The sequence below is a fragment of the Myotis daubentonii genome, chromosome 3 (genome assembly GCF_963259705.1).
Source record: "Myotis daubentonii chromosome 3, mMyoDau2.1, whole genome shotgun sequence".
Lineage (NCBI taxonomy): Eukaryota > Metazoa > Chordata > Mammalia > Chiroptera > Vespertilionidae > Myotis > Myotis daubentonii.
Genome location: NC_081842.1, coordinates 59,137,059 through 59,162,746, shown reverse-complemented (window position 1 = coordinate 59,162,746; position 25,688 = coordinate 59,137,059). Strand labels below are relative to the sequence as shown.

General features: G+C 40.0%; 1 protein-coding gene across 1 annotated transcript in view; it reads right to left on the bottom strand.

Moving 5' to 3' along the window:
• Positions 1-25,688, bottom strand: part of KPNA1 (karyopherin subunit alpha 1) — an 82,564-nt gene that overhangs the window by 16,330 nt on the left and 40,546 nt on the right. The window contains exons 6-10 of the mRNA XM_059687673.1: positions 9,735-9,866; positions 8,355-8,443; positions 7,963-8,062; positions 7,203-7,366; positions 5,849-5,927 (exon numbers count right to left, since the gene is read on the bottom strand). Coding sequence (XP_059543656.1) covers positions 5,849-5,927; positions 7,203-7,366; positions 7,963-8,062; positions 8,355-8,443; positions 9,735-9,866 — 564 coding nt within the window. The remainder of the gene's footprint in view (positions 1-5,848; positions 5,928-7,202; positions 7,367-7,962; positions 8,063-8,354; positions 8,444-9,734; positions 9,867-25,688) is intronic.

Sequence of the window (25,688 nt, the reverse complement as noted above, 5' to 3'; positions counted from 1 at the left end):
AGTGTGGATGAAGAGTTGTATCTTTAATTGTTGTATCTTTAATTGCAATGGAAAAAATCAAGATTTGGAACATGCTTTGTGGGAAAAGAACATAAATTGTAAGACAAATGTGAGACAAGCAAGCAGAAATATCTAACAGGCTACCGGATATATGGGACTGAAACTTAAGAGAAAGTCAGAATTAGATGTATAGATTCAGAACTTCATTCAATAAATATTTTTTTTAGTTCCTACACATTGTGTCAGGAACTATTAGATTACAGAGACATAAAAATGAACAAGATTAACACAGATTCCCCTCTAGAAGCTTACAGTGATTAAACAGCTATAATACAGTGGTAATCCTATCTAATAAAAGAGAAACATGGTAATTAGCGTACGACCGCTACCCTTCCCATTGGCTAATCAGGGCGATATGCAAATTAACTGCCAGCCAAGATGGCGGTTAACCACCAACAAAGATGGCGGCTAATTTGCATACATAGGCGCAATGATGGGAGGCAAAAGGGGAAAGATGGAAGAATGGTGGCAGGCAAGAGCTGGGGGTGATCACCATCAGAAAGCCCAGCCAGTCAGGCGACACCCCTGGCAGGGGTGCCGGTGACTGCCATGGCGATCGGAGGAAGAGAGCCGGGGTGTAGGACCACCGGGTCGGGGTGCCAACTGGCCTGCGTCCCCCTGATCTGCGATGGTGAAAAAATGGGCGGGGCCCCAGGCACAGCGGCACCCCGGCACCGGGTGCCCCTGTGCCTGCAGTCCCCTGATCTGCGATCTTGAAGGGAGAGGCAGCCCCGGATATGCAATCACGAAGGGAGAGGCTGGGCAGCAGGCACGGCAGCATCCTGGGCACCGGGTGCAGGCCCAGGGTGCAGCTGTGCCTGCAGCCCTCTGATCTGCTATCCTGAAGGGAGGGGCAGGGCCACAGGCATGATGGCACCCAGGGCATCCGGTGCAGCCCTGCCTGCAACCCCCGATCTGCAATCGAGAAGGGAGGGGTGGGGCAGCAGGCATGGCAGCATCCTGGGCACTGGGTGCAGCCTGCCTGCGGCCCTCTGAACTGCTATCGTGAAGGGAGGGGCGGGGCCACAAGCATGGTGGCACCCAGGGCATCTGGTGCAGCCGGTGCCTGTGGCCCCTGGATATGTGATCATGAAGGGAGGGGCGGGGCAGCAGGCATGGCAGCACCTTGAGCACCGGGTGCAGGCCCAGGGTGCATGCAGCCTGCCTGCAGCCATCTGATCTGCAATCACGAAGGGAGGGGCTGGGCGGCAGGCATGGCGTCACCCAGGGGACTGGGTACTGAGGTGCCTGTGGTCCCCTGATCTGAGATCAGGAAGTGAGGAGCGGGGCCACAGGCAGGGGAGATGGGGGCTGGTGGGGCGACCGCAGAGGTCAGCCAGCACTCAGCCCCCAACCGGCTCTCCCTGGGAGTCTGGATCGGAGGGCGCTCTCCCTGGGAACCCGGAAATCCACCTCCCAGGGCAACTGCGCAGAAACCAAGCCTAGTGAGCCATGGAGAGGGTGACCTACCTGGAGGCCACGTAGCTTTTATAGTTGTGAAGTCGCCCTGGATGGAGGACTGGGGGTAGCAGGGATCAGAGTCAGCCAAGTCAGCCATGGAACCCCCGGTCCCCGCCGAATGACTAGAGCACATGGACTTCAATGGTCCTCGGTCACTTGCTGAGCAGCAGTCAGCCTGGACCAGGAATCAAACCCAAAACCTGACAGGATGGAACCCAAACCTTTGCTGTGGCAGAGGAGCTCCGATCCACAGCAGGGGCCAGGGCACACCAGAGGGATTTTGTTGAGGGGCCCTGACAGGCAGCACCCTGAGCAGTGGGTTAGAACCTCCTCCTGATACAGCAAAGTTGCAGGTTGGATCCCTGGTCAGGGCACAGATAAGAAGCAACCAAAGAGAGCATAGTAAGTGGAACAACACACTGATGTTTCTCTCGCTCCCTTCCTCTCTCTAAAATAATCAATAAAAATGAAAATAAAAAATAAACCCTCTGGCCCTAACCAGTTTGGCTCAGTGGATAGAGCATCAGCCTGTGGACTGAGGGGTCCCGGGTTCAATTCTGGTCAAGGGCATATACCATTGTTGCGGGCACATCCCCAGTAGGGGGTGTGCAGGAGGCAGCTGATCGATGTTTCTCTCTCATCGATGTTTCTCACTCTCTATCCCTCTACCTTCTTCTCTGTAAAAATCAATAAAATATATTTAAAAAAATAAAAATAAACCCTCTGGCTTGCAGAGTTGCTAAAACAGAAAGCAAAGTCTCATCCCTTCCTATTCATTCAACAAATACTTCATATGCTCCTTCAATAATCACACTGGGAATGGGTGTTTGTTTGTTTGTTAGTTTGTTTTGGTTAATCCTCACCTGAGGACATTTTTGCATTGATTTTTTTTGTTTTTTTTTTACAGAGAGTAGAAGGGAGGGAGAAAGACAGAAACTAATATGAGAGACATCAAATGGTTGTCTCTTGCTGAATCCCCAACCAGGGCCCTGGATTAAGCCGGCAACCCAGGTATATGCCTTCGATTGGAATCCAACCTGGTACCCTTCAGTCTGCCTGCAGAAGCACTATCCACTGAACCAAACCAGCCTTTTTTTTTTTCTTTTTAAGTCCTCCTCTAAGGATATGTTCTTCTCATTGATTCTAGAGAGAGAGGAAGGGAGAGGGAAAGAGAAAGAGAAACATTGATCAGTTGCCCAAGCAACCCACAACCTGTGTATGTGCCCTCACCTGGAATCAAACTCATGACCCTTTGGTGCATGGGAGGACACTCTAACTACTGATTCACACCAACCAGGGCCTGGAGGTACAATGAGTTCCCTCTGGGTGAGTGCTGCTCATCCAGAAGCCGGGCTCATGGCTGGTGAGTGCAGCGGAGGTGGCAGGAACCTCCGCGGCAACACTGAGGAGCAGCCAGCCGAGTGGTAGGGAGCAGCAAGCAGGCGGGCGGTAGGGAGTGAGGGGTCCCAGACTGTGAGAGGGCACAGACCGGGCTGAGGGATTCCCCCACCCCCCCACCCCCATGCACGAATTTCGTGCACCGGGCCTCTAGTTACTTATAATACAGTGTGATAAGTGCCATGATGGATGAAACAAAAGAAGGAGCAGTAACTTAAGAGTATGACAGCAAACAAGGCTTCTCAGAGAAAACAGTGTTCTGTCATAACAAGACCTGAAGATGAGAAGACAGGGCAGAGTATGGATACATGTGAGGTAGTGATCAAAGCAGGAATGGGGGGTAGAGATATATTCCATGCAGAAGGAAGAAAGCATGTGTTAAGGCTCAGAGCTGAGTGTGCTCTTAGCTAAAAAAAACCCAAAACGGCAAGAATATATAAAATTTGATGTGGGAATGGGAACATAGAAACTTAGCAAATACACTGAAACAGTTACAAATACACAAAGTACAGACAATATACTGGAAAGCCTCCTTTCCATTCTCCTTGGGAGTTCTTGAGGTGACGTCATCATGGTCAGGATTATTAGCTGCATTCTCCCGATTCACATGGTTGTCCTGCTGCCAGGACCTCTTATTATTGAACTTTTCTGCCTGTGTGATTGTCTCATTCTTGTACTTATCCTGGCTGGCTTTGCCACTGTGGCCAGTGGAGTCACTGACCTTTTGGTGTGCCTCAAAGGGTTCCATGTGACTGCCCACCTGCCTGGTCCAGTTCTCCACCATTCTACCATCTGACTCATAATCTAGATCAGCAGTTCTCAACCTGTGGGTCGCAACCCCTTTGGCGGTCGAACAACCCTTTCACAGGGGTCACCTAAGACCATCCTGCATATCAGATATTTACATTACGATTCATAACAGTAGGAAATTACAGTTAGGCAGTAGCAACGAAAATAATTTTATGGTTGGGTCACAACATGAGGAACTGTATTTAAAGGGCCAGAAGGTTAACCACTGATCTAGATCTTCTTGAATCAGGGCTCTCTGAATGCAGTGCAGCATTTTCCTCTTCTGGATTCTGTCTGTCTCCCATTTAGACTTCTAATAATACTGATCTATTTCCTTGAGAATTTGCTTCCCCTTCTCCTCAAGGCCTCTGGATTGGGGGCCAGGACAGGAGGCTTGAGCTGTATCCTGAGCCAGCAGCTTGGCTAACAAGCCACTCCCTTGGCACTGAGGCACTGCCATTGCTCCACAGCCCCCTTGTTTTTCTTTATAAACAATACTAGAGGCCTGATGCACAAAATTCGTGCAAGGGGCCTGGCCCCTGGCCCCAGTTGTGGCTGCCTCTGCCTCGGCCCCCGCTGCTGTGACTTTATCCAGAAGGTCATCTGGTCTACTTAGCATATTATGCTTTTATTATTATAGTAACCTGGAGAGCTTTCTATATCAATGATTAAGAGCCCCTTCCTTCCGTTGCATAGCATTCCATTATATAGTTATCAGATTTTATTTTTAAATATGTTTTTATTATTGATTTTAGAGAGAGAGTAAGGGATAGAGATAGAAACATTGATGAGAGAAGAAACATCGATTGGCTGCCTCCTGCATGCCTCCCACCAGGAATCGAGCCAGCAACCCAGGCATGTGCCCTTAATAGGAATTGAACTGGAGATCTCCTGGTTCATGGGTCAACGTTCAACCACTGAGCCACTCCAGCCCTGCGATACAGCTGCCAGATTTTAAATTATCTTAAACACCATCAAAGGACAATAGAGAGCCATAAAAAGATTGTAAATAAAAGATACATGATCAAATTTGTGTTTTACAAGCATTCTTCTGGTAACATGGGAATGGTACAATAAATGTCTGAACTAAGCATTACAAGAGATAAGTAGAGATGGAATAACAGAGTTAGAGACTGATGAGAGTAGGGAGGAAGAATCAAACTGATGTCCAGGTTTTTGCCTCAGGTAACTGTCGGTGCCATTCACTGAAATGGGGAACATAAATAAGCAGAGGCCCAAATATACAAGGGAAAACAATGAGTTCCTTAGTGGATAGAATAAATTTAAAGAACATATGAGAGTTTGAAGACACCTCTGAGAACAAACTCAATCTTCCTTAATTTTAAAGATTAGAAAAATAAAGACATTAAATGTCTGTTGAAAGTAAATGGCGGTTAAGAAAAAGCAAGGTAAGGCTAAAACCTAATCCTCAAAGTGATGGCTGAATTTATAAAAAGATCAGTGCATGAGGCTGAAGGATTATCTCCTGGAGAATTCCCACAAAAAAGAAGAAACAGAAAAAAGAGCTCACTAAAGGGAAACAATCAATGAGGCAGGAGACCAAAATACTTCAACACCACAACAGCTTAAAAAGATAATTTAAAGATGACAGCAATGTGCCAATGTACCTGAGAGATCAAGAAGGAAAATGGCTAGCCAATCCACTGTGAGTAATGGATCTGGATATAGAAGTTGAATGGAGTAACATGAGGTGCTAGGAGGGAAGAATCCTCCTGACACAGGAGACTTATTGACCATATACAAAGGAGAAAATTATCAGAGATGTTGACATAAAGATGACAGAGATAGAGAAAAGATGCTACTGAAAGCTTCATATGCTCACAAGAACCATTTCAAGTAGAAGTAGTAGGAAAGAAACCTGCCTGACCAAAGGTTAAGTTACATCATAGGGAAACCCAAAATTTCTACAAGTACCACGTCAAAACAGAGATAACCAAGGTAGTGAAAGTAGTTGCCTAATTTTTTGTTTGTTTTACATGCCTAATTTTTAACAAACATTAATGAAACAAAGTATTAATTTTCTCCAATAATATGGAATTTAATAGTATAATACAAACTTAATCATGGAGTTCTATGTACTATTTTTCAAGAAAAAAAAACAGTTGTCACATATTCATACCTGTGTCTGAATATCATCCCCTGTGACAATGTTTCCCACGGCCCGCAAAGCAGGAGAAACCACTTTGTAATCATTATGCCTGCAACCATAAAAAGAAATGTTATTTCTAACAATTCTATCCTTAGTTTCTTTTCCTTAGGGCTGAAATACAAACTAAGTAACATATGATAGAAAGGTACTGATGGTGATTATTAAGGGAACCCTATCATGATGACAGAATGTTTGCTGTCCCCTAGAAAAGCTGACTCTCCGTTTATTTAGTATTTTTGGATAAGAAACTACAAATCCCTCCTAATAATATTTCCCAGGTATCCCATCACTGGGAATCGAAGTTTTCTCTCTCACTGTTTGTGATAGTCTTCATTTCCTCTCTACACCACTCCTGACATACCCTTCCACACAACCCTTTATGTATTTGAAAACAAATATTAAATCTTTATTTCAGACTAAGTAAATTAATATCCTTTAATTTTCCTTCAAAATTCTATGTTTTCTCCCTTTTAATAAGATTGATCACTCTTCTCAAAACTATGACAGTTCCTTCACATTTAAGATTGGATGATTAAAAAGAAATGGTTAAGATATATATATGTAATCTAATGACTGAAGAGTACAATAGATTACTTCTCAGATTTTAAATGCTGTAGTTCTGACCCCTGGAGCATCAGATTGCTTTTAATTCACAATAGCATTTTGCTGCTGATCTGCACCCACTCTGCAACCAGCTATAATCCCAGAGTTTGGCATTGTGTACATTATACTCATCTAATTCATTTCACGTGTCATGTTTGGAGCAGTGTCTCCTTGCATCGACTTTGTACTTACTTGAATTAAAATTTCATGCAGCTTATAATTGTATATTATTTCCCCATTATTTTATCACTCTAACTTTTTTCTTTATTATCTAAAAATTTGAGTAATACAGTCTTTATTTATGTTGTCAGTAAATCTTCCACTCCATAAATCAAAGGCATCACAAAGAAATTTAGCAAATTAAAATTCAAAGGATGACACCAGTCTAGAATAAGCTCTAAACCAGACAGAAAGATAAGGAATGATTATTTTTAGTGGCAATTTGCCTTTCACTATCCAGTGAACATGAGCTGAAATTACATACATCAGTTTACCCAATGTTCCTGAAGGAATGCTAACAGCAGAAAAGTGAGAGGTTCTTCATAAGTCTCAAAACAAACAAACAAACAAACAAAAAAGAAACAAACAAACTTGACATCAATATAAACAATTACAAAAGACAGAAGCCCAAAGCACAATAAGTCAATATAATGAATATTTGAGTTCAGCAATTAATATTGGGACAAAAAAAAGCATATACACTTTCTTCAAGATTACTTACATCAGCAACTCCACAAGTCTTCTACACACCCCTGCATCAATAACTGCTTGAATTTTATCATTAGGTCCATCAGATAGATACGAGAGGGCCCAGCAGGCATCAGCCAGTACATCAGTGTCACTGACAAATAGCAACCAGGAAAGCACATTCAGACAGGGGGAAACCTGCAAAGGGAGGATGGTATTATTATAAAATTCACAGAATAAAACCAAGAAGTGAGGTGAGAAACTCCAGAAAGCAACCAGACACACACTTGTTGACTTCTGGAGTGACTAGCAGTACTTCTAGAGATGGAGTAGCAAGTGGTCAAGTGGCATGTCCATCTTTGGAAAGCTGTCGGTGGCCTTGTAGTTTTACTTTAATGAGGCAGTGAGAGCCCAAGGAAAATAATTTCAGAGAGCAAAGTTTAATATACACCGATTCTGAGAGATTCCTTGTCAAAACACACTCATTGCAGAACAAAGAGGTAAAGGAACTTCCATAAGTGTAAAGATAGGAAATTGTGTATTTTAGATACTTTGTTATGAACAAAAAATGCTAGGTTTAAGGATTAATTCAGAGCTTTTTACAGGTAGTGAAAATTTATCCCAAATTAAAACAAAAATAAACCAAAAAAAACCCATTTCTCTAGAAACAGATACTTTTTTGATAAAACTTATAGTGTTAGAATTTTATTATTTCTTTCCTTTCATATTAATATTGGTTGCTCACTCTTTTAATTGTAATTTTTCTGCCAATTTCCCACAAGTATAATCTTTACCTTTGCAAATTCTGGAGGTGGACTTTTCCCTCTACAGAGATTAGACAAAGCCCACACAGCATTCCGGGTCATAGTCAGGCGGTTTTGCTTTGAAAATAACCTACAAGTATGATGACACAATGGTAAACAATATAATGAATATTAATTCTGTGATGGCATAATATAAATACTAAACCATTTTCTCCAGAACTATAGCTTAATTCTAACCAAATAATTCAGAATTTTGGGACTGGAATTTCTTCAGATACCTGAAGAAATTATCTGAATAAGTCAGTAAATGTCTATAACAACAATAACAAAAAGCACAGAAAAATCCAAAATGATTTCCAAAGATGAATTAGCATTCTGGAGAAGATCCCATATTTTTATTACTTAAAGAAAAAGAAACTTACTGCAAAAGAGGGGGAAGAATGTTGCAGTCTAAAACATAGTCCCTGCACATGGTACTATCTCCAGCAATGTTGCCAAGAGCCCAGACTGCCTGTGAAAAATCATTCATTAATAACAGGTTGTATATTTTTATTCTCTTATAATTCTTTTTGTAAAAGTCAACAAATCACAGTAACTCTACAAAATTATACTGTAGTTAATCTACATATATTATACATCAAGGAGTCAGATGAAATAGTTGTGGGATTAGGGAAACTAGATCAATCTACACTAATAAAAGAGAAACATGCAAACTGGTGTCACTCTACTACACCCACCAGCCAATCAGAGCAACTATGCAAATTAACTCAACAAAGATGGCGGTTAATTTGCATAAACAGGCACAGAGCAAAGACTTAAGGCTCCAGTCAGAGTGCAGACTGAAGAGGCTTGGCTTCTCTGCTGCAGCCGGACCAAAGGCCTGGGTCCCGGGTGCCGGAGGAAAACCAGGGCCAGCAGCCAGGGGAAGGAAGGCCTATTGCACGAATCTTCATGCAACGGGCTTCTAGTAATATTATGAAAGTGTGCATGTGAACACTCAAGATGGTAAACTTTGTAAAGAAAGGAAACAGTTCTTACATGTATTCTTTACCTTTCCGGAACCCACCCTTAAGTAACATTCCACACAGCTCTTGGTATAGAGCAGTGATGTCTATGGCTTACTCAGCTGGTTTAAAAATGTATTTTAAGCTTGCTTGCAAAAGAAAACAGTAAGCCAAAATTTAAGAACAACCAAAATACAGAAAACTTTTGGACAGGTGATGGATATATCAACTTTCTTGATTATCATAATGGTTTCATGGATATATATATACATATATATATATATATACACACACACACACACATATATATATTTCAAAACGTATTTAAATATATGCAGTTTATTATAAGTCAATTATAGCTCAATAAAACTGCAGAAGAAAATCATTCTCATTTAGTTTTTTATATTTATGAATTTGATAAAGTTGGCAGTAATAAAAAAATACATGTTTCCTAGGTCTTTTGTGCACAAAAATGGCAAAGACCTGTTATTTCAATCAACACTAGATCCCTATAAAAAAAAGTTCAATAAGTGATCTAAAAAGTGTGTGTGTGTGTGTGTGTGTGTGTGTGTGTGTATGGATGAAAGAAGTTCAGGATTAGAAGGAAAATGGTTTTGTTTCTAGGAGAAATTCTACCTATATTCACTATGAAATTTTTTATTTTGGTAAATTCAGATTTCTAGAATGTTCCCTGTAATGAATCATAGACTGTCATGGCCAAGTGGTAAAACTGAGGCCCTAAATATAAGAAAATTGTATTCTTTCACCTACTTCTCTTTATCGGTTTCATTTTTTTACCTGCTCCTGGACATCTTCAAACTCTGAGCTGAGCAACTCTATGAAGATAGGCACAGCTCCTGCCTGAATTACAATCCGGGTCTGATGAGAATTTCCTGAAGCAATATTTGTCAATACCCAAGCTGATTCAAACTATAAAGATAAAAATAATTTCATTATATTATTAAAATTTTAATAGCATGTTTAATTATAACAATTAGGTTTTCTATACATGAAGATAAAAACCCTGAGATTATTTGTATATAACCTATCAGGTAAATACTACATTAATTTTTAAAAAAAAGAATTCCCAGAAGAAATACCTCAGCAGCCCAGAAGACTATTCAGGTGTCTAAAATTTATGATCAAGGCAGAGCTGACAAGAGACCATAAAAAAATGAGGGAGTGCTTCATATGCTGACATGGAATGATCTCCCAAATTATGAATTTAAAAAAAAATGAAAAACAGCATACATGAACATGATACCATAATATATTTTCTAAAAGGGTTAAGAGGGAATGTATGCATTAATTTACTTATTGTACAGAGTATCTCTGGAAGGAGTCACCAGTAACTGTAAATACTTGTTATCTACACCGAGAGGTCAGGGTGATTAGGGAACAAAGATGGGAAGAAAAAATACTTCTCACTGTAAAATCTGTACCTTTTGGCCTCAAACCATATAAATTATCTAATAAAAACTAATTAAATAATTTCCATAGGACAGGAAAAGTGAAATGGGGAGAGGATGTTAATGTAAAATGTATAAAATACAGGTAGAGTGAAAAAGGCAAAAGATGTTTTAAATCAGCGGTTGCCAACCTTTTAGACCTCACGACTACCAGTGGTCCATGGGGCCACCAGTTGGCGACTGCTGCTCCAAAGGTTTCCATAAACCAGCGGTCACCAATCTTTCGGACCTCATGGACCACCAGTGGTCTGCAGACCACCGGTTGGCAACCGCTGCTTTAAATGGTAAGTAGGCCAAAATAAGTTAACAGGCATATAATTAATAGAAATGGGTACTTCAGCGCATAAGAGCTTCCAATAAATGAGAAGGCTCCACACGAAGGCACAGAGGTAAGATTAAAAAGAACATTCTTAGCCCTAGCCGGTTTGGCTCAGGGGATAGAGCACCAGCCTATGAACTAAAGGGTCCCGGATTCGGTTCCAGTCAAGGGCACATTTCCCAGTTGTAGGCTCGATCCCTAGGAGGGGGCATGCAGGAGGCAGCCAATCAATGATTCTCTCTCATCATTGACATTTCTATCTCTCTCTCCTTCTCCCTTCTCTGAAATCAATTATATATATATATAACATTCTTAAAGGTTAATAAATTGGTAAACAGAGATTCTCTTTTTTTTTTTTTTTTTTTTTGCTTTTTTTCTTTTTTGCAGCCTGGCACCAGCCCCTCACCCTCATTCCTTCCTCCCCCCTCCCTCTGCCCTTCTAAACAGAGATTCTTAAGACAATTATGGTCAATGAAAATAACTGCATATTACTAATCTCACCCCTCCTATAATAACTTGACTAGAGCCTATTATAAAGAAATCCAGGAATTAGCTATTAAAATCCAAAAATGAACTCTTACAGTTCTATTATAGTTGAGTTCTTAGTTTTTTATTCCTTCTCCTGTTTTATCTTTTAATCATCCTTTAACAAAGCTCATACGCAGAAAAAAATTCAGTGGTATGCCCCTTGAATGAAAGATCAATTAAAGCCCTAGCCGGTTTGGCTCAGTGGATAGAACCCTGACCTGTGGACTGAAGGGTTCTTGGTTCGATTCCCATCAAGGACACATGCCCAGATTTGTGGGCTTGATTCCCAGTTTGAGGCATGGAGGAGGCAGCCGATCATTGATGTTTCTATTTCTCTCTCCCTCTCCCTTCCTCTCTGAAATCAATAAAAATATATTTTTAAAAAAGATCAATTTTAAAAAAGGAGCTATGACTCTTCTAAGCTTTGGGGTAGACTGAAAGGCAGTTGTCATATATAAAACCCCCACATAAATCATAAGGAGAGAAGATGGAAGAAATCTAGTCAGCACAGTTCAAAACCACATATGAATGATAGCAAATTCATAGGAGAAGATATTTAAAGAAGAGGATGTTCAAAGAAACCTATAAATGTGACATCCACAAGTGAGATAAAGTGGCTTGCTAGCTACAGTGAACACTGATAATACAACAGCAATGAGTACCGGACTAGGAACACCCTTTCTGTCAACTTTTTTTAAAAATATATTTTATTGATTTTTCACAGAGAGGAAGGGAGAGAGATAGAGAGTTAGAAACGTCGATGATATGAGAGAGAAACACCGATCAGCTGCCTCCTGCACACACTCCACTGGGGATGTGCCCGCAACCAAGGCACATGCCCTTAACCGGAATCGAACCTGGGACACTTGAGTCCGCAGGCCAACGCTCTATCCCAGGGGTCCTCAAATTTTTTAAACAGGGGACCAGTTCACTGTCCCTCAGACTGTTGGAGGGCCGGACTATAGTTTAAAAAAAAACTATGAACAAATTCAGCAACAGGCAGTGGCGGCAAAAACACCCAGCGGGCCGGATAAATGTTTTCGGCAGGTCACATGTGGCCCGCGGGCCGTAGTTTGAGGACCCTTGTTCTATCCACTGAGACAAACCGGTCAGGGCTGTCTGTTAACTTTTTATTATGAGAGAAGTTCAACAGACTTTTAAACACTGAATCATCACAAAACCCATCAGCCCAGCCAGTCAGGTGGCTCAGTTGGCTAAGTGTCATCCTATACACCAAAAAGGTTGCAGGCTCAATCCCCAGTCCAGGCACTTATGAGAGGGAACCAATTGATGTTTCTCTCATATATCGATGTTTCTCTTTTCTCTCTAAAAAATAAATAAAAATATCCCCGGGCCCAGCAGGCATGGCTCAGTGGTTGAGCATCAACCTATGAACCAGAAGATCACAGTTCAATTCCCAGTCAGGGCACATGCCCAGGTTGCAGGCTTGATCCCCAGTGTGGGGTTTGCAGGAGGCGGTCGATCAATGACTCTCTCTCATCATTAATGTTTCTATCTCTCTCTCCCTTTTCCTTCCTCTCTGAAACCAGTAACAATGTATTTCTTTAAAAAAAATCAAGTGAGGATTTAAAAAACCAAACACATCAAATAACCCCCTATAATTAAATCACTACTGAAACTAATGCTCAAGCCCAAATCTGTCTGAATTGAAACTTTACACTTATAGAGCACTTTATATTTTCAAAGCATTAGTCACATACTCTCAGATGTTTCTCACAGCAACCCAGAGAAGTCTGGCCCTTCTAGTTTATGAATAAGGAAATTATTGGAAAAAGATCCAACAATCTAACTAATGACTTGAGTAATGTTACACAGCCAAAGAGAACTAGATTTTAGTCTCCTATTCTAATACACTTGTAGCTAGCCTCTCTGGCTTCCTTTCAGTTTTCTCTCTGAATTATACCTGTAACACTGACAGGACTATTTCAATTGTGGTTTTGGTATCTAGGGCCAGAAATGTCAAATAATGTCAGATTGTTTAGTGGATACTAAAATGAAAATACAGTTCACCTAAAATGTAGTTTCTTTTGCTTACTAGGAAAATTAATTAGTAAAACAGACATGTATGATGTGAATACGAAAGCAAACTTTCCTACTAAAAGGCAGGCTCAAAGTTCAACAAAGAGTTGTCATTTATGGAGAGACCACGACAAAGAAATAAAAACTGTGAGGCAAAGCAATCTGTAAATAATGAGTAAGATCAGCATACAAAACAATTAATATCTAAGTGAAAAGACTGTGGTGTGATTTTATTGCAAAAGAAGTGGTAACAATAATCTGAGTAGATAAAGAATATATTAAAGAGATATCAATGAGAAGAAATTAAAATAATAATTGCTGCCAGAGTCCAAACTGCTATTTGTCTGATGACCAAAGGTCTCACAGAAAATGAGAGAGAATTCCAGATGCTACGTAAGTGAATAAACTGGAGAAACAAAATAAAAGAGTGACAATGATTAAGAAAATATGGAGTAAGTGAAAAATAGCCTAAACATGAATTGATGGAAATTAGGACTTCTCAGCAAAAGAAGAATGTACCAGAGTCATGTTTATTACTAAGAAGAAGAACATAATGACAACCTCTGAGCACAAAGATTCAACGTTTCTCTGATAAGAATGAAAATCAGAAATTAGTTCTGCCATTACTAGGACAAAAAAAGACAAATTAATTAATAACCAGAAAGCCACCGAAAACTATATCATATTCATGCATTAATAAAGTATTAAAACATACAAACGTACACACCACACTAGGTGCTGATTAACGTTTACCTCATAAAAACTCATTAAGCTATATTTGTGCAATTAGCTATACCCATGTATTATGTGTGTGATAAACTTCTCTTTCACTGGATTCTGCAATCACTTTTTAGGTTAATGTTTTGGCGTTGGGTCCCTGATTAGAATTTAACATGAAAGGTAGTTGCAAAATGGGAAAGCCCAGAGTTCACAGCACAATGGCCTAAAGTTATGATAGAAATGGCAAGGAAAATTAATTTAAGTAACCATGTGATTCAAAAACAAATCAGTAACATGAAATGAAAAAAATATCTAAGAAATAGTACTACCTAAAGTAATAAATGGTAGCCAAAATAGCTATCATCTTTACTTCCTGATTGTAGTTGTAAACTACTATATTCTTAGTGCTACAAGAATGGCACCATCCAAGGAAACAACCTGTCATGCAGCTGTAATTGCTTATAAATTGTAATTCCATTATTTTTCACTATCCAGAACTTGCTAAATAAGGCTACAGCTGAAATCTGAAGGGTACACTGAAGATTTGATATTTTCTCTCTTCCCTGAGTCTCTACCTTCTGGTGCTCAGTTCCTTAAATAAGGAAAATGAAAATCCAAAGCTGAAATACTTCTGACCTCCTATCAAGTTTCCCACTCCAGGTTGAGGTACGCCTGGTTCCCTTTCTCCATTTGGATCAGGACTCTGTTGCTGGCCACTTTGCTGGGTCCACTCTGGTTCCTAGCAAATGCCAGGCTCACCTGGAGAGCAAGTGAAAAGAAAGGCTCACATCAGAAAAATAAACCCAGATATAAAACTCTGTGGAGAACAGTGCCTGAGTCATCTGAGCAACCTTTGAAGAAAGGAAGAGGAATCAATGAAGATGGGAAAAGAAGTAGGAGGATGAAGGCTTACTGCAGTTTACTCATATTAAGCTTTAGAAGGGACGAGAGGCAGGAAATGGAAAAACTAAACTGTTTTTCTTTTTCAAATTTATGACCTTAAGGAGAGTATGTGTCTAATGATGGGAGCTGGGAGGCAATTTACTAATTTCTAAAAATTTTTATAAGCTTCTATATAGTTTGAGAATGTAACCTTTTAGCATTGCAAAGGACAATACACAGATGCTGGGCCTGGACTCAGGATGCCTTTAGTCAAATGGTATTGTCTGCTTTCTAAATCCTAGATTCCACCCATGTTCATCTTGTTTGAGGGTAAGAGAGTATCTGAATAGCACTGCCCAAAGCAGGAGTTTTTATCTCCCTAGTTTGAGACACCTCACTGATTTCCGGATAAGGAAAGCCAGAAAGGAAGTGAAGAGACACTTTACTAGGATTCAGTCCTTTATCTACGGAATGAATGAATGAAATTTGTCCACAGGATTTATTATTGAGTTTAGCTATTATCACTATGTTATTCTCTTCCTGGAAGTGAAATGGCAAAAGCCCCATTCCAAAGACACATTATCCAACTTTCTAGCAAGCAGGTAGGAGTATCCAAAAAGACAGAGGAAGGAGTGCCCTCCAAGTTTACCAGAGCACATCTAATTATTTGAGCACAAAGCCTCTTGGCCCTAAGGTCTCCCTCAATATACTTGCTCCTCCTGCTTTTAGGGGGAGAGAGGTCAAGATTACCCATTAGTCACACTGGAGAAAGAACACCATGTTGTGCTTAAATGTACACAGAAGAAAAGCTGGGAATGACCTTTAGATAATAAATAGGTTGATTATTTCTCAGGATCTTTGGACATCTAAGGTTAAAATCATCAGATGGTCACTTCCAGAGAAATAATTTCTCAATCTTTCAGCCTAATTATTAGTTTATGCAAGGGGTGGAATCTGAGAATTTAGATAGAAGCAAATTAGAGATTTCTGAAGGCATTCATCTTCAGATGTTTTAAGGATACAAATTCTAGGATTACAGAATAAAAAATGATGTAAAATTTACACAGGCTAGCCAGGAGAGGGCACTGTCTGAGAGAATACTGGAGAATGTAGAGATGCGGAAGTACCCATTTCTCTGACTTTTCATTTTAGGCGTAGGTTATACCATTTATCTTTAGTGCATTAAGAAACTGGACCTCTGCAATCCCCTATTAAGAACTGCTAGATCGAGGAGAAAATTCAGCACTCGGAACTACTCTCATTGTCAGAGACAGGATAGAAACATATTTTCACATGAACAAAATAATTTTCCCTACCTCCCTCTTCCTACAAAGCTTTTCAAATGATAAACTGCAGTAAGGATCTTCATTGGGTTCCTCTGGTACTCTTGGCAGATAGCTTAGGGGCTCAGGCTCTGTTCTCTGCAGTGTTGGTTGTCTGGATTTCCTTTTTTTCTGACAGGTCTTTCTTTCCTTGCTTTCTAGGTGAACCTGGTAACTTCAGGTGATGGTGATCCTGGCCTTAGATGGGGACCAGAATTATAATCCAGGAGGCAGCTAGCAAAACAGAATCTTAATTCAAATGAACTTGGGGATTAGTAAATATCAAACTGGAGAAGAAAAACTGAAGGGGCACTGAAGTACTCTACCTTTTCTGGATTTCTTGTTTTTCCTCTGGAAGAAACGCATCACGGCAACAAAGAGAGTAAAAGAGAGAGAAAGATGGAGTGGGAGGAAAGGAGAGAAAATATCAAGACAAAGTATCAAGTTTTATGAACTATCTACAAGACTCTGGATGGTAAGGAAACTGGGGACAAAGTTGTCATTTACAAAAATGTCTTAACACTACAGCCTTATGGTAAGGCAAAAGCAAACAAGGGGACAAAAGTTATCTTTGATTAACTTATTGGCAAACATTCACTTGGAAAAATAACCCCATTTTTGTAATCTGCTTGGTACCTAACCAATTATTATAGTTGCCTGAACCCTTCATCTTAGATCTTACAAGTACTCGATAATTTAGGTGTCACAGGTATTTTGTTAAAGAATAGAGAAATAAATTCAGTTGGTTATTCCAAGGAAGTCTAACTAATGAAAAAAAAATGACCAACTAACTAAAAGTCCAACATTATTCAGGAACAAAATAGTGTTGTTTTTTTAATTAAATTTATTGGAGTGACATTAGTCAACATGAATACATAGGTTTCAGGTATGTGTTTCTATGTTATAAGATCTGCATATTGCACCATGTGCTCAACATCCAAAGTCAAATCTTTATTAGGACCCCCTTTTCCGCCCCCTCCTTCCCTCTGGCAACCAACATACTGCTGTGTTCACGAGTTTCAGTTTTATATCCCACATATGAGTGAAATCATGTGATTCTTAGCTTTTTCCGACTGATTTATTTCACTCAAGATAATGTTCTCAAGGTCCACCCGTTTTATTGCAAATGGCACTATTTCATCCTTTCTTATGGCTGAGTAGTATTCCATTGTATATATGTACCTATCATCTTTATCTAGTCCTCTATTGCAGGACACTTCGGTTGTTTCCATGTCTTGTCCACTGTGAATAATGCTGCAATGAGCATAGAGGTGCATATATCTTTGCAAATACATGATTTCAACTTTTCCAGATATATACCCAGGAGAGAAATTGCTGGGTCCTATAGTAGCTCTATTCTTTTTTTTTTTTTTTTTGAGGAATCGCCAGACTGCTTTCCATAGTGTTTGTACCATTACATTCCCACCAGCAGTGGATGAGGGTTCTTTTTTCTCCACAACTTCTCCAACACTTGTCATTACTTGTCTTGTTGATAATGGCCACACTAACAGGTGTGAGGTGGTATTTCATTGTAGTCTTGATTTGTATTTCCCTAATTGCCAGGGAGGTTGAACAACTTTTCTTACATCTATTGGCTGTTTGTATGTCTTCTTGGGAGAGGTGTATTTTCAGGTCCTCTGCCCACTATTTGACTGTTTGGTATTGAGTTTTATGAGTTCTTTATATATTATGGAAATTAAACCTTTGTTGGAGCCACTGTGTGCAAATATCACCTCCCATCTGGTTGGCTGCCTCTTTGTTTTGTTGTCAGTTTCTTTTGCTGTGCAGAAGCTATTTAGTTTGATATAGTCCCAGTCATTTATTTTTGCCTTTATTTCCCTTAATATTCTCTATGACTAAGGTCCATCAAGTTGGTGCCTATATTTTCTTCTATGTAACTTATTATTTCAGGTCTTATATTTAGGTCTTTGGTCCATTTTGAATTAATTTTTGTACACAGGGACAAAATGTAATCCAGTTTCATTAGTTTGCATGTGGCTTTCTATTTTTGTCAGCACCATTTGTTGAAAAGACTATGTTTGCTCCATTCTGTGTTTCTGGCCCCTTTGTTGAAAATTATCTGTCCATTTACATGTAATTTTATAGCTGGGCTTTCTATTCTGTCCCATTGATCTGTGTGTCTGTTTCTCTGCGAATACCATGCTGTTTTGATTATCATAGTTATGTAGTATAATTTGAAGTCAGGTAGCATTATAACTCCAGCTTTGTTCTTCTTTTCTCAGGATTGCCTTGGTTAATGGGGGGGGGGGGAGGGGGTCTTTTTTTTTTTTTAATTGCTTAAAGTATTACAAAGAGTATTACATATGTCTCCTTTTTTTCCCCTGCCCTTGACAATTTTGGGGGTCTTTTATGGTTCCATAAAAACCTAATGGTTTCTCCTTCTATTTCTTCAAATAATGACATTGGGATTTTGATGGGTATTACATTAAATCTGTATATTATTGCTTTGGGTAATATGGCCATTTTAACGATGTTGATCCTTCCTAATCCATGAACACAGGCTATTTTTTTCATTTTGTTGTCTTTTACTAATGCTTTGTAATTTTCCATATATAGGTTTTTCATGTTCTTTGTTAAGTTTATTCCTAGATATTTTATTATTTTGGTTGCAATTGCAAAAGGATTTATTTTTTGCATTTCTTTTTCTGAAGTTTTGTTGTTAGTATACAGGAAGGCAATGGATTTTTGCACACTGACTTAGTATCCTGCAATTACTGTATTTGTTTATTGTTTCTAATAGTTTTTTGGTGGAGTCTTTAGGGTGTTCTATATACAGAATCATGTCATCCACAAAAAGTGATAGTTTTACTTCTTCCTTCCCTATTTCGATGCTTTTTATTTCCTTCTCTTGCCTTATTGCTCTGGCTAGGACTTCCAGCACTGTTGAGTAAGAATCATGAAAGTGGACATCCTTGTCTTATTCCTGATCTTAAGAAAAGCTTTCAGTTTTTCACCTCTCAGTAAGATATTAGCTGGCGGTTTATTATATATGGCCTTTATTATGTTAAGGTACTTTCCTTCTATCCTTATTTTATTGAGTAAATTCATATTGGTGAAGTAACCCTGCTGAGAGCAGCAGCTAAAAACCACACTTGAGTGACAGTAGTGTGTGAACTGGAGGACTATGCTGCCGTGTCCACAGAGATGCAGAGCTCCAACAGTAAAGACACCTCCTTGGAGACCAGACACCAGTTGGCCTTGAAGGCTTTCACTCACATGGCACAATATGATGAAGAAATTTCAGATTACTTCAGGAAACAGCAAAGGAATATCTCAGATGTCCTGCGGTACGGAATGAACTCTCATCAAACTCTAGCCCAAGCTTCCCATCACAGTTCTAAATGGAGCCCCTGGATTTATAAACTTGTGTGATGCTTTGAATGCCTGGCAGCTGGTGAAGGAACTCAAAGAAGCCTTAGGCCAGTGATGGCGAACGTATGACACACGTTTCAGAGGTGACATGCAAACTCATTTTTTTGGTTGGTTTTTCTTTGTTAAATGGCATTTAAATATATAAAATAAATATCAAAAATATAAGTCTTTGTTTTACTATGGTTGCAAATATCAAAAAATTTCTATATGTGACACGGCACCAGAGTTAAGTTAGGGTTTTTCAAAATGCTGACATGCCGAGCTCAAAAGGTTCGCCATCACTGCCTTAGGACTTCCAGCTGCTGCCTCTTTCAAGCACGTCAGCCCATCAAACGCTGCTGTTGGAGTTCCCCTTAGTGAACTCCAAAGTGTGCATGGTCTATGACATGTATAAATCCCTCATACCCATAGCAACTTCATATGCACGAGCAAGAGGGGCTGATAGGATGTCTTCATTTGGTGACTTTTTTGCGCTATCTGATGCCCTATGTGATGTCCCTAATGCCAAAATCTCCAGAGGTATCTAATGGTATTACTGCCCCAAGGATATGAAGAAGCAGCTTTGAAAATACTTTCTAAAAAGAAAAATGGAACTACTGTGTTCTTCAGATGGACCAATCTTACAATCCAGATAAATGAAGTTCGGACTCTCTTTGGTCTTTGTTTAAGTCAGAAAAGAAATAATGGTGTCATTATTGAGCAATGTTGTTACCAAGAAAAAAGATTTGCTGGAATCTGTGCTCTAAGACCTCATCATGGTCACCAGTGCTGGGAAGTACTAGATATACCAGTTAATAATAGAGGATTTGGTAATCAAAGAAAATACAGTAATTTCAAGAGAAACATCAAAAGTGCTTTATTCAAAGTAATGTCCATCGCTAGCTACACATTTCCCCATCTTTCAGGTAATTTGTGGATACCGTCCCAATAGAATTTTTCTTGTTTTGAGACAATCATTAAGAGACCCAATTTTCCACTTCTTTGTACATTTTGAAGTGCTGCTCAGAAAGTGCTTGTGCCATCGATGGGAACAAATGGTAATCTGAAGGAGCAAGGTCTGGTGAATACGGCGGGTGGGTTAATACTTCCCAGGCAAGATCTTTAAACGTGTCTTTAACTGGTTTTGAAGTGTGTGATGGTGCATCACCATGAAGCAAAATTACTTTGCCGTGTTTTCTGGAACATTCTAGTCATTTCACGATCAAAGCATGGTTCAAATGATTATTTGTTGTTGGTAGCGAACAGTATTAACGGTTTCACCTGGTTTTAGAAGCTCATAATACACCACACCTTCCTGATCCCACCAAACGCAGAGTATTGTCTTCTTTCCGAAGCGATTTGGCCTTGCAGTCAATGTTGATGGTTGACCTGGATCAACCCATGATTTTGTGCATTTGGGATTCTCAAAATAAATCCACTTTTCATCGCCAGTCACAATTCAATGCAAAAAAGACTTTCTTTCATGCCATTGAAGCAACATTTTACTGTTGACGTTTTGGTTTTCTATTTGTCTTTCATTCAGTTGATGAGGCACCCATTTTCCTTCCTTTAAAATCTTTCCCACTGCTTGTAAACAATCAGAAATTGTTTGCCGAGCAACGTTTAATCTTCCTGCAAGTTGTTTTTGAGTTTGACATGCATCTTTATCCAATAATGCTTATAATTGTTGGCCTTCAAACTTTTTTGGTTGACCTGGACATTGTCTATCACATTGAAATCATCACTTTTAAAGCGTTTAAACCAGCATTCACAAGTATCTTGAGATGGAGCATGTTCACCATAAGCTTCCCGAAGTATTCAGCAGTACTTTTCTTCAAAATAATGAATTAAATCTTCCCGCAATGCTTTTTTGGCACGAAATTCTACTTTCTCTCTCTCTCTCTCTCTCTCTCTCTCTCTCTCTCTCTCTCTCTCTCTCTCTTCTTTTTACAGAGAGGAAGGGAAAGGGATGGAGAGTTAGAAACATTGATCAGCCAAGGTACATGCTCTTGACCAGAATCGAACCTGGGACCCTTCAGTCTGCAGACCGAAGCTCTATCCACTGAGCCAAACCGGTTTTGGCTAAATTTGACATTTTTAAGTGTAAAAATATCTATGATGTTAACACCTTCAGAAAATTTGACATGAAGTTTTAAAGCTTGTTGTCAATGCAACAAAACAGCATACATATCAAATTGCATATATATCAACATATGTGTAACTCCCATCTATTGAAAAAGATCCACATTATTAACCGATACACCTAGTACAGTGGTCGGCAAACTGTGGCTCGTGAGCCACGTGCGGCTCTTTGGCCCCTTGAGTATGGCTCTTCCAACAAAATATCACATGCGGGCGCGCATATACAATGCAATTGAAGCTTCATGGCCCATGCCCAGAAGTCGGTATTTTGTGGAAGAGCCACACTCAAGGGGCCAAAGAGCCGCATGTGGCTTGCAAGCCGCAGTTTGTTGACCCCTGACCTAGTACACTCAGTTCAACTCAGTGTGCTGCGCCAAGAATGGGCAGGTGATTGCCGCTGGAGCAGAACAGCAGTCTCGGATCCAGTGCATGCTCCTGGCAGGATGTACGGCAAACTTCTGGTGGCTTCGGCATCACCCATGAGTGCTCTCAATAAAGTTCAAAACCAGAGTGAACAGCAGAAATCTCCAATGCCATCGATCAGTATGTTAATGGTACCATCAACTAGGATGAAAATTTGGTAAAGTGGAAGGCACTGTTTGAAAAAGTCCCTGATTTACTGACCACGGCCAAGAAGAAGGAATGGGTGGACAAGCTTAGTGAAGTGTCCGTTAGTTAGGATGCCTTCTTTCCTTTCAAGGGTAATGTGGACAGAGCTAAAAGGAGTGATGTGGCTTATATTGCTGCTCTATCCGGTTCTGCTGCTGACAAGGTTGTGATTGAGGCCCTCGATGAACTGGGAATAGTCCTCACTGCCACGAGTCTGTAACTCTTTCAACCACTAATCTCATAACAACTGCTTTAAGTTTGCTTATGTTGGTGAGAAATCATGTGGGCAACTTTGAAAACACTTTGGAAAAAATAAGACAATAAATCTGAATAATAATCTTGGGGGGGAAAAAGATGTGATGTTCGCCGTATCTCCTGCCCTAGCCAGTTTTTCTCAGTGAATAAAGCGTCGGCCTACAGACCGAAGGGTCCTGGGTTTGATCCCAGTCTAGGGCACATACCTCGGTTGCAGGCTCCTCCCTAGCCCGAGCTCTGGTCAGGGCTCATACAGGAGGGAACCAATGATGTGTTTCTCTCACATCGATATTTCTCTCTTCCTTCCCTCTCTCTCTAAAAATCAATGGAAAAATATCCTTGGGTGAGGATTTAAAAAAAAAAAAAAGATGTGATATTAGGTTGTTTACTTCGGATTTCTCATCTCTTGAGATAGGCCTGCAATGACAGAAACTTTCTTCTTTTTACTTCTTTCACTGCATCCCAGAGTTTTGTTATGTTATACTGTCATTCTCATTTGTCTCTATACATCTTTTGACTCATCTTTTATTTCCTTCTTTGACCCATTCATTTTTTAATAGTATGTTGTTTAATCTCGATGTATTTGTGGGTTTCTTTTTCTTTTTTTGTTAATCCTCACTCAAGGATATTTTCCCATTCATTTTTAGGGAGAGTGGAAAAGAGAGGGAGAGACAGAGAGAAAGATCGATGTCAAAGAAACACATTGATTGGTTGCCTTCTGCAAGAGCCCTGACTAGGGCCTGGGCCAGGGAGAAGCCAGCAACTAAGGCACGTGCCCTTGACCAGAATCGAACTCAGGACCCTTTGGTCCGCAGGCTGACGCTCTATCCACTGAGCCAAACTGGCTAGGGCTCCATGATTTTAAGAGAGAGTGGAAAGGAGAGGGAGAGACAAGAGAAAGAGAAACATGGATGTGAGAGAAACACAAGGATTGGTTGCCTTTGCACACACCTCAACCAGGGCCAGCATCAAGCCTGCAACTGAGGTACACGTCCTTGACTGGAATTGAACCGGGGACCCTTCAGTCCGCAGGCTGACTCTCTTATCCACTGACCCAAACTGGATAGGGCTATTTGTGGGTTTCTTTACTTCCTTTTTACAGTTGATTTCTAATTTCAAGGCATTGTGGTTAGAAAATATGCTTGGTATAATTTCAATCTTCTTGAATTTGTTGATGCTAGTTTTGTGACCCAATATATGTTCTAATCTTAAAAATGTTCCATGTGTACTGGAGAAGAATGTATGCTCTGATGTTCTGGGATGACAAGTTCTATAAGTGTCAATCATGTCCTTTTGATCTAGTGTTTCATGTAAAGCCGGTATTTATTTATTTTCTGTTTGGTTGATTTGTCTAGAGATGTCAATGGAGTGTTAAGGTCCCCAGTATAACTGTGTTTTGATCTGTTTGTTCCTTTAATTCTGTGAGTAGCTGTTTTATATATTTCGGTGCTCCTTGGCTGCATGCATATATATTAAGAAGTGTTGCCCTGGCAAGTTTTTCTCAGTGGGTTGTGAGTCGGCCTGCGGACTGAAGGGTCCCGGATTTGATTCCCTGGTCAAGGGCACTTACCTTGGTTGCAGGCTCGATCCCTGGCCCCAGTTGAGGTGTGCAAGTGAGGCAACCAATCGATGTCTCTCTCACATCGATGTTTCTCTCTCTCCCCCTCCACTCTCTCTCAAGATCAATGGAAAAATATCCTGAGGTGAGATTAACAATAAAAAAAGAAGTGTTATGTTTTCCTGATATAGTATCCTCCTTATCATTATAAAATGTCCATCTTTGTCTCTTATTACTTTTGTTATCTTGAAATCTATTTTGTCAGATATAAGTATGGCTACACCTGCTTTTCTGTGGATGTTACTTGCTTGGAGAATCATTTTCCACCTTTCACTCTGAATCTACCTTTGTCTTTGCAGCATAGATGTGCCTCCTGAAGGCAGCATATAGTCGAGTTCTGTTTTTAATTGTCTGCTACTCTCTGCCACTTTATTGGTGAATTCAGACCATTTATATTTAGGGTAATTATTGATGTATGAGATTTCCTTACAGCCATTTTATCTTTTGTTTTTTGTTAGCTCTGTGCCTCCACTGGTTCTTTTCCTTTCTGTGTCTATCTATTCTTTTTGTTTGGTGGTACTCTATACTTCTTTCCTCTTGTTTTAAGCTATGTGTTCTGGTTTGGTTACTTTTGTGTGTGGTTACCATTAGGTTTATAAAAAATAAACCTGTACTTATACCGTAGCGTATTTTCTTTTGAGTGCAACTGATCTTCATCCTCCTTTGGCAGTTCAGACTTTTACTTCCCTCCCCTTTTATGTTTTTGTTATTACAGATAATCCCTATTTATGCTCTAAGTTTTCTGGTGACCTTACTCACAGTGCTGTGACCTCATGTTCTTTGTTTCAGGTAGAATAACTACCTTGAGTATTTCCTGAGAGAAAAACATTGATGTGATAAAATCCTTCAGCTTGTGTATATCTGGGAACATCTTTATTTCCTGTTTCCCACCTTCATATTTAAAGGACAATCTTGCTGGATATATTACTCGTGGCTTGTAATTTCTCTCTTCCAGATGTTTGAATATTTGGTTCCACTCTCTTCTGGCTTGTAGAGTTTCTGCTGAGAAATCTGATGAAATTCTGATGGGTTTTCCTTTATATTTAGTTCACTTCCTTCTTTTCCCTGGTTGTTTTGAGAATTTTTTCTTTATTATTATTTATTTATTTTTAAATAATTCTTTATTGTTGAAAGTATTACATATGCCCCTCTTTTCCCCCCAATTGGCCGCCTCCAGCCCACATCCATACCCACTTCCCCACCGCAGGCCTCCAACACCTATTGTCTGTGTCCATGGGTTATGCATTCGAGATCTTTGGTTGACTACCTCCCACCCATCCCCGCCTTCCCTCTGAGATTCTCACTCTGTTCCATGCTTCCATGTCTCTGGGTTCATTCTGTTCATCAGTTTATTTTGTTACTTAGATTCCACATATGAGTGCAATCATGTGATACCTGTCCTTCTCTGACTGACTTATTTCACTTAGCATGATACTCCCCAGGTCCCTCCATGCTGTCTCAAAGGGTAAGAGGTTC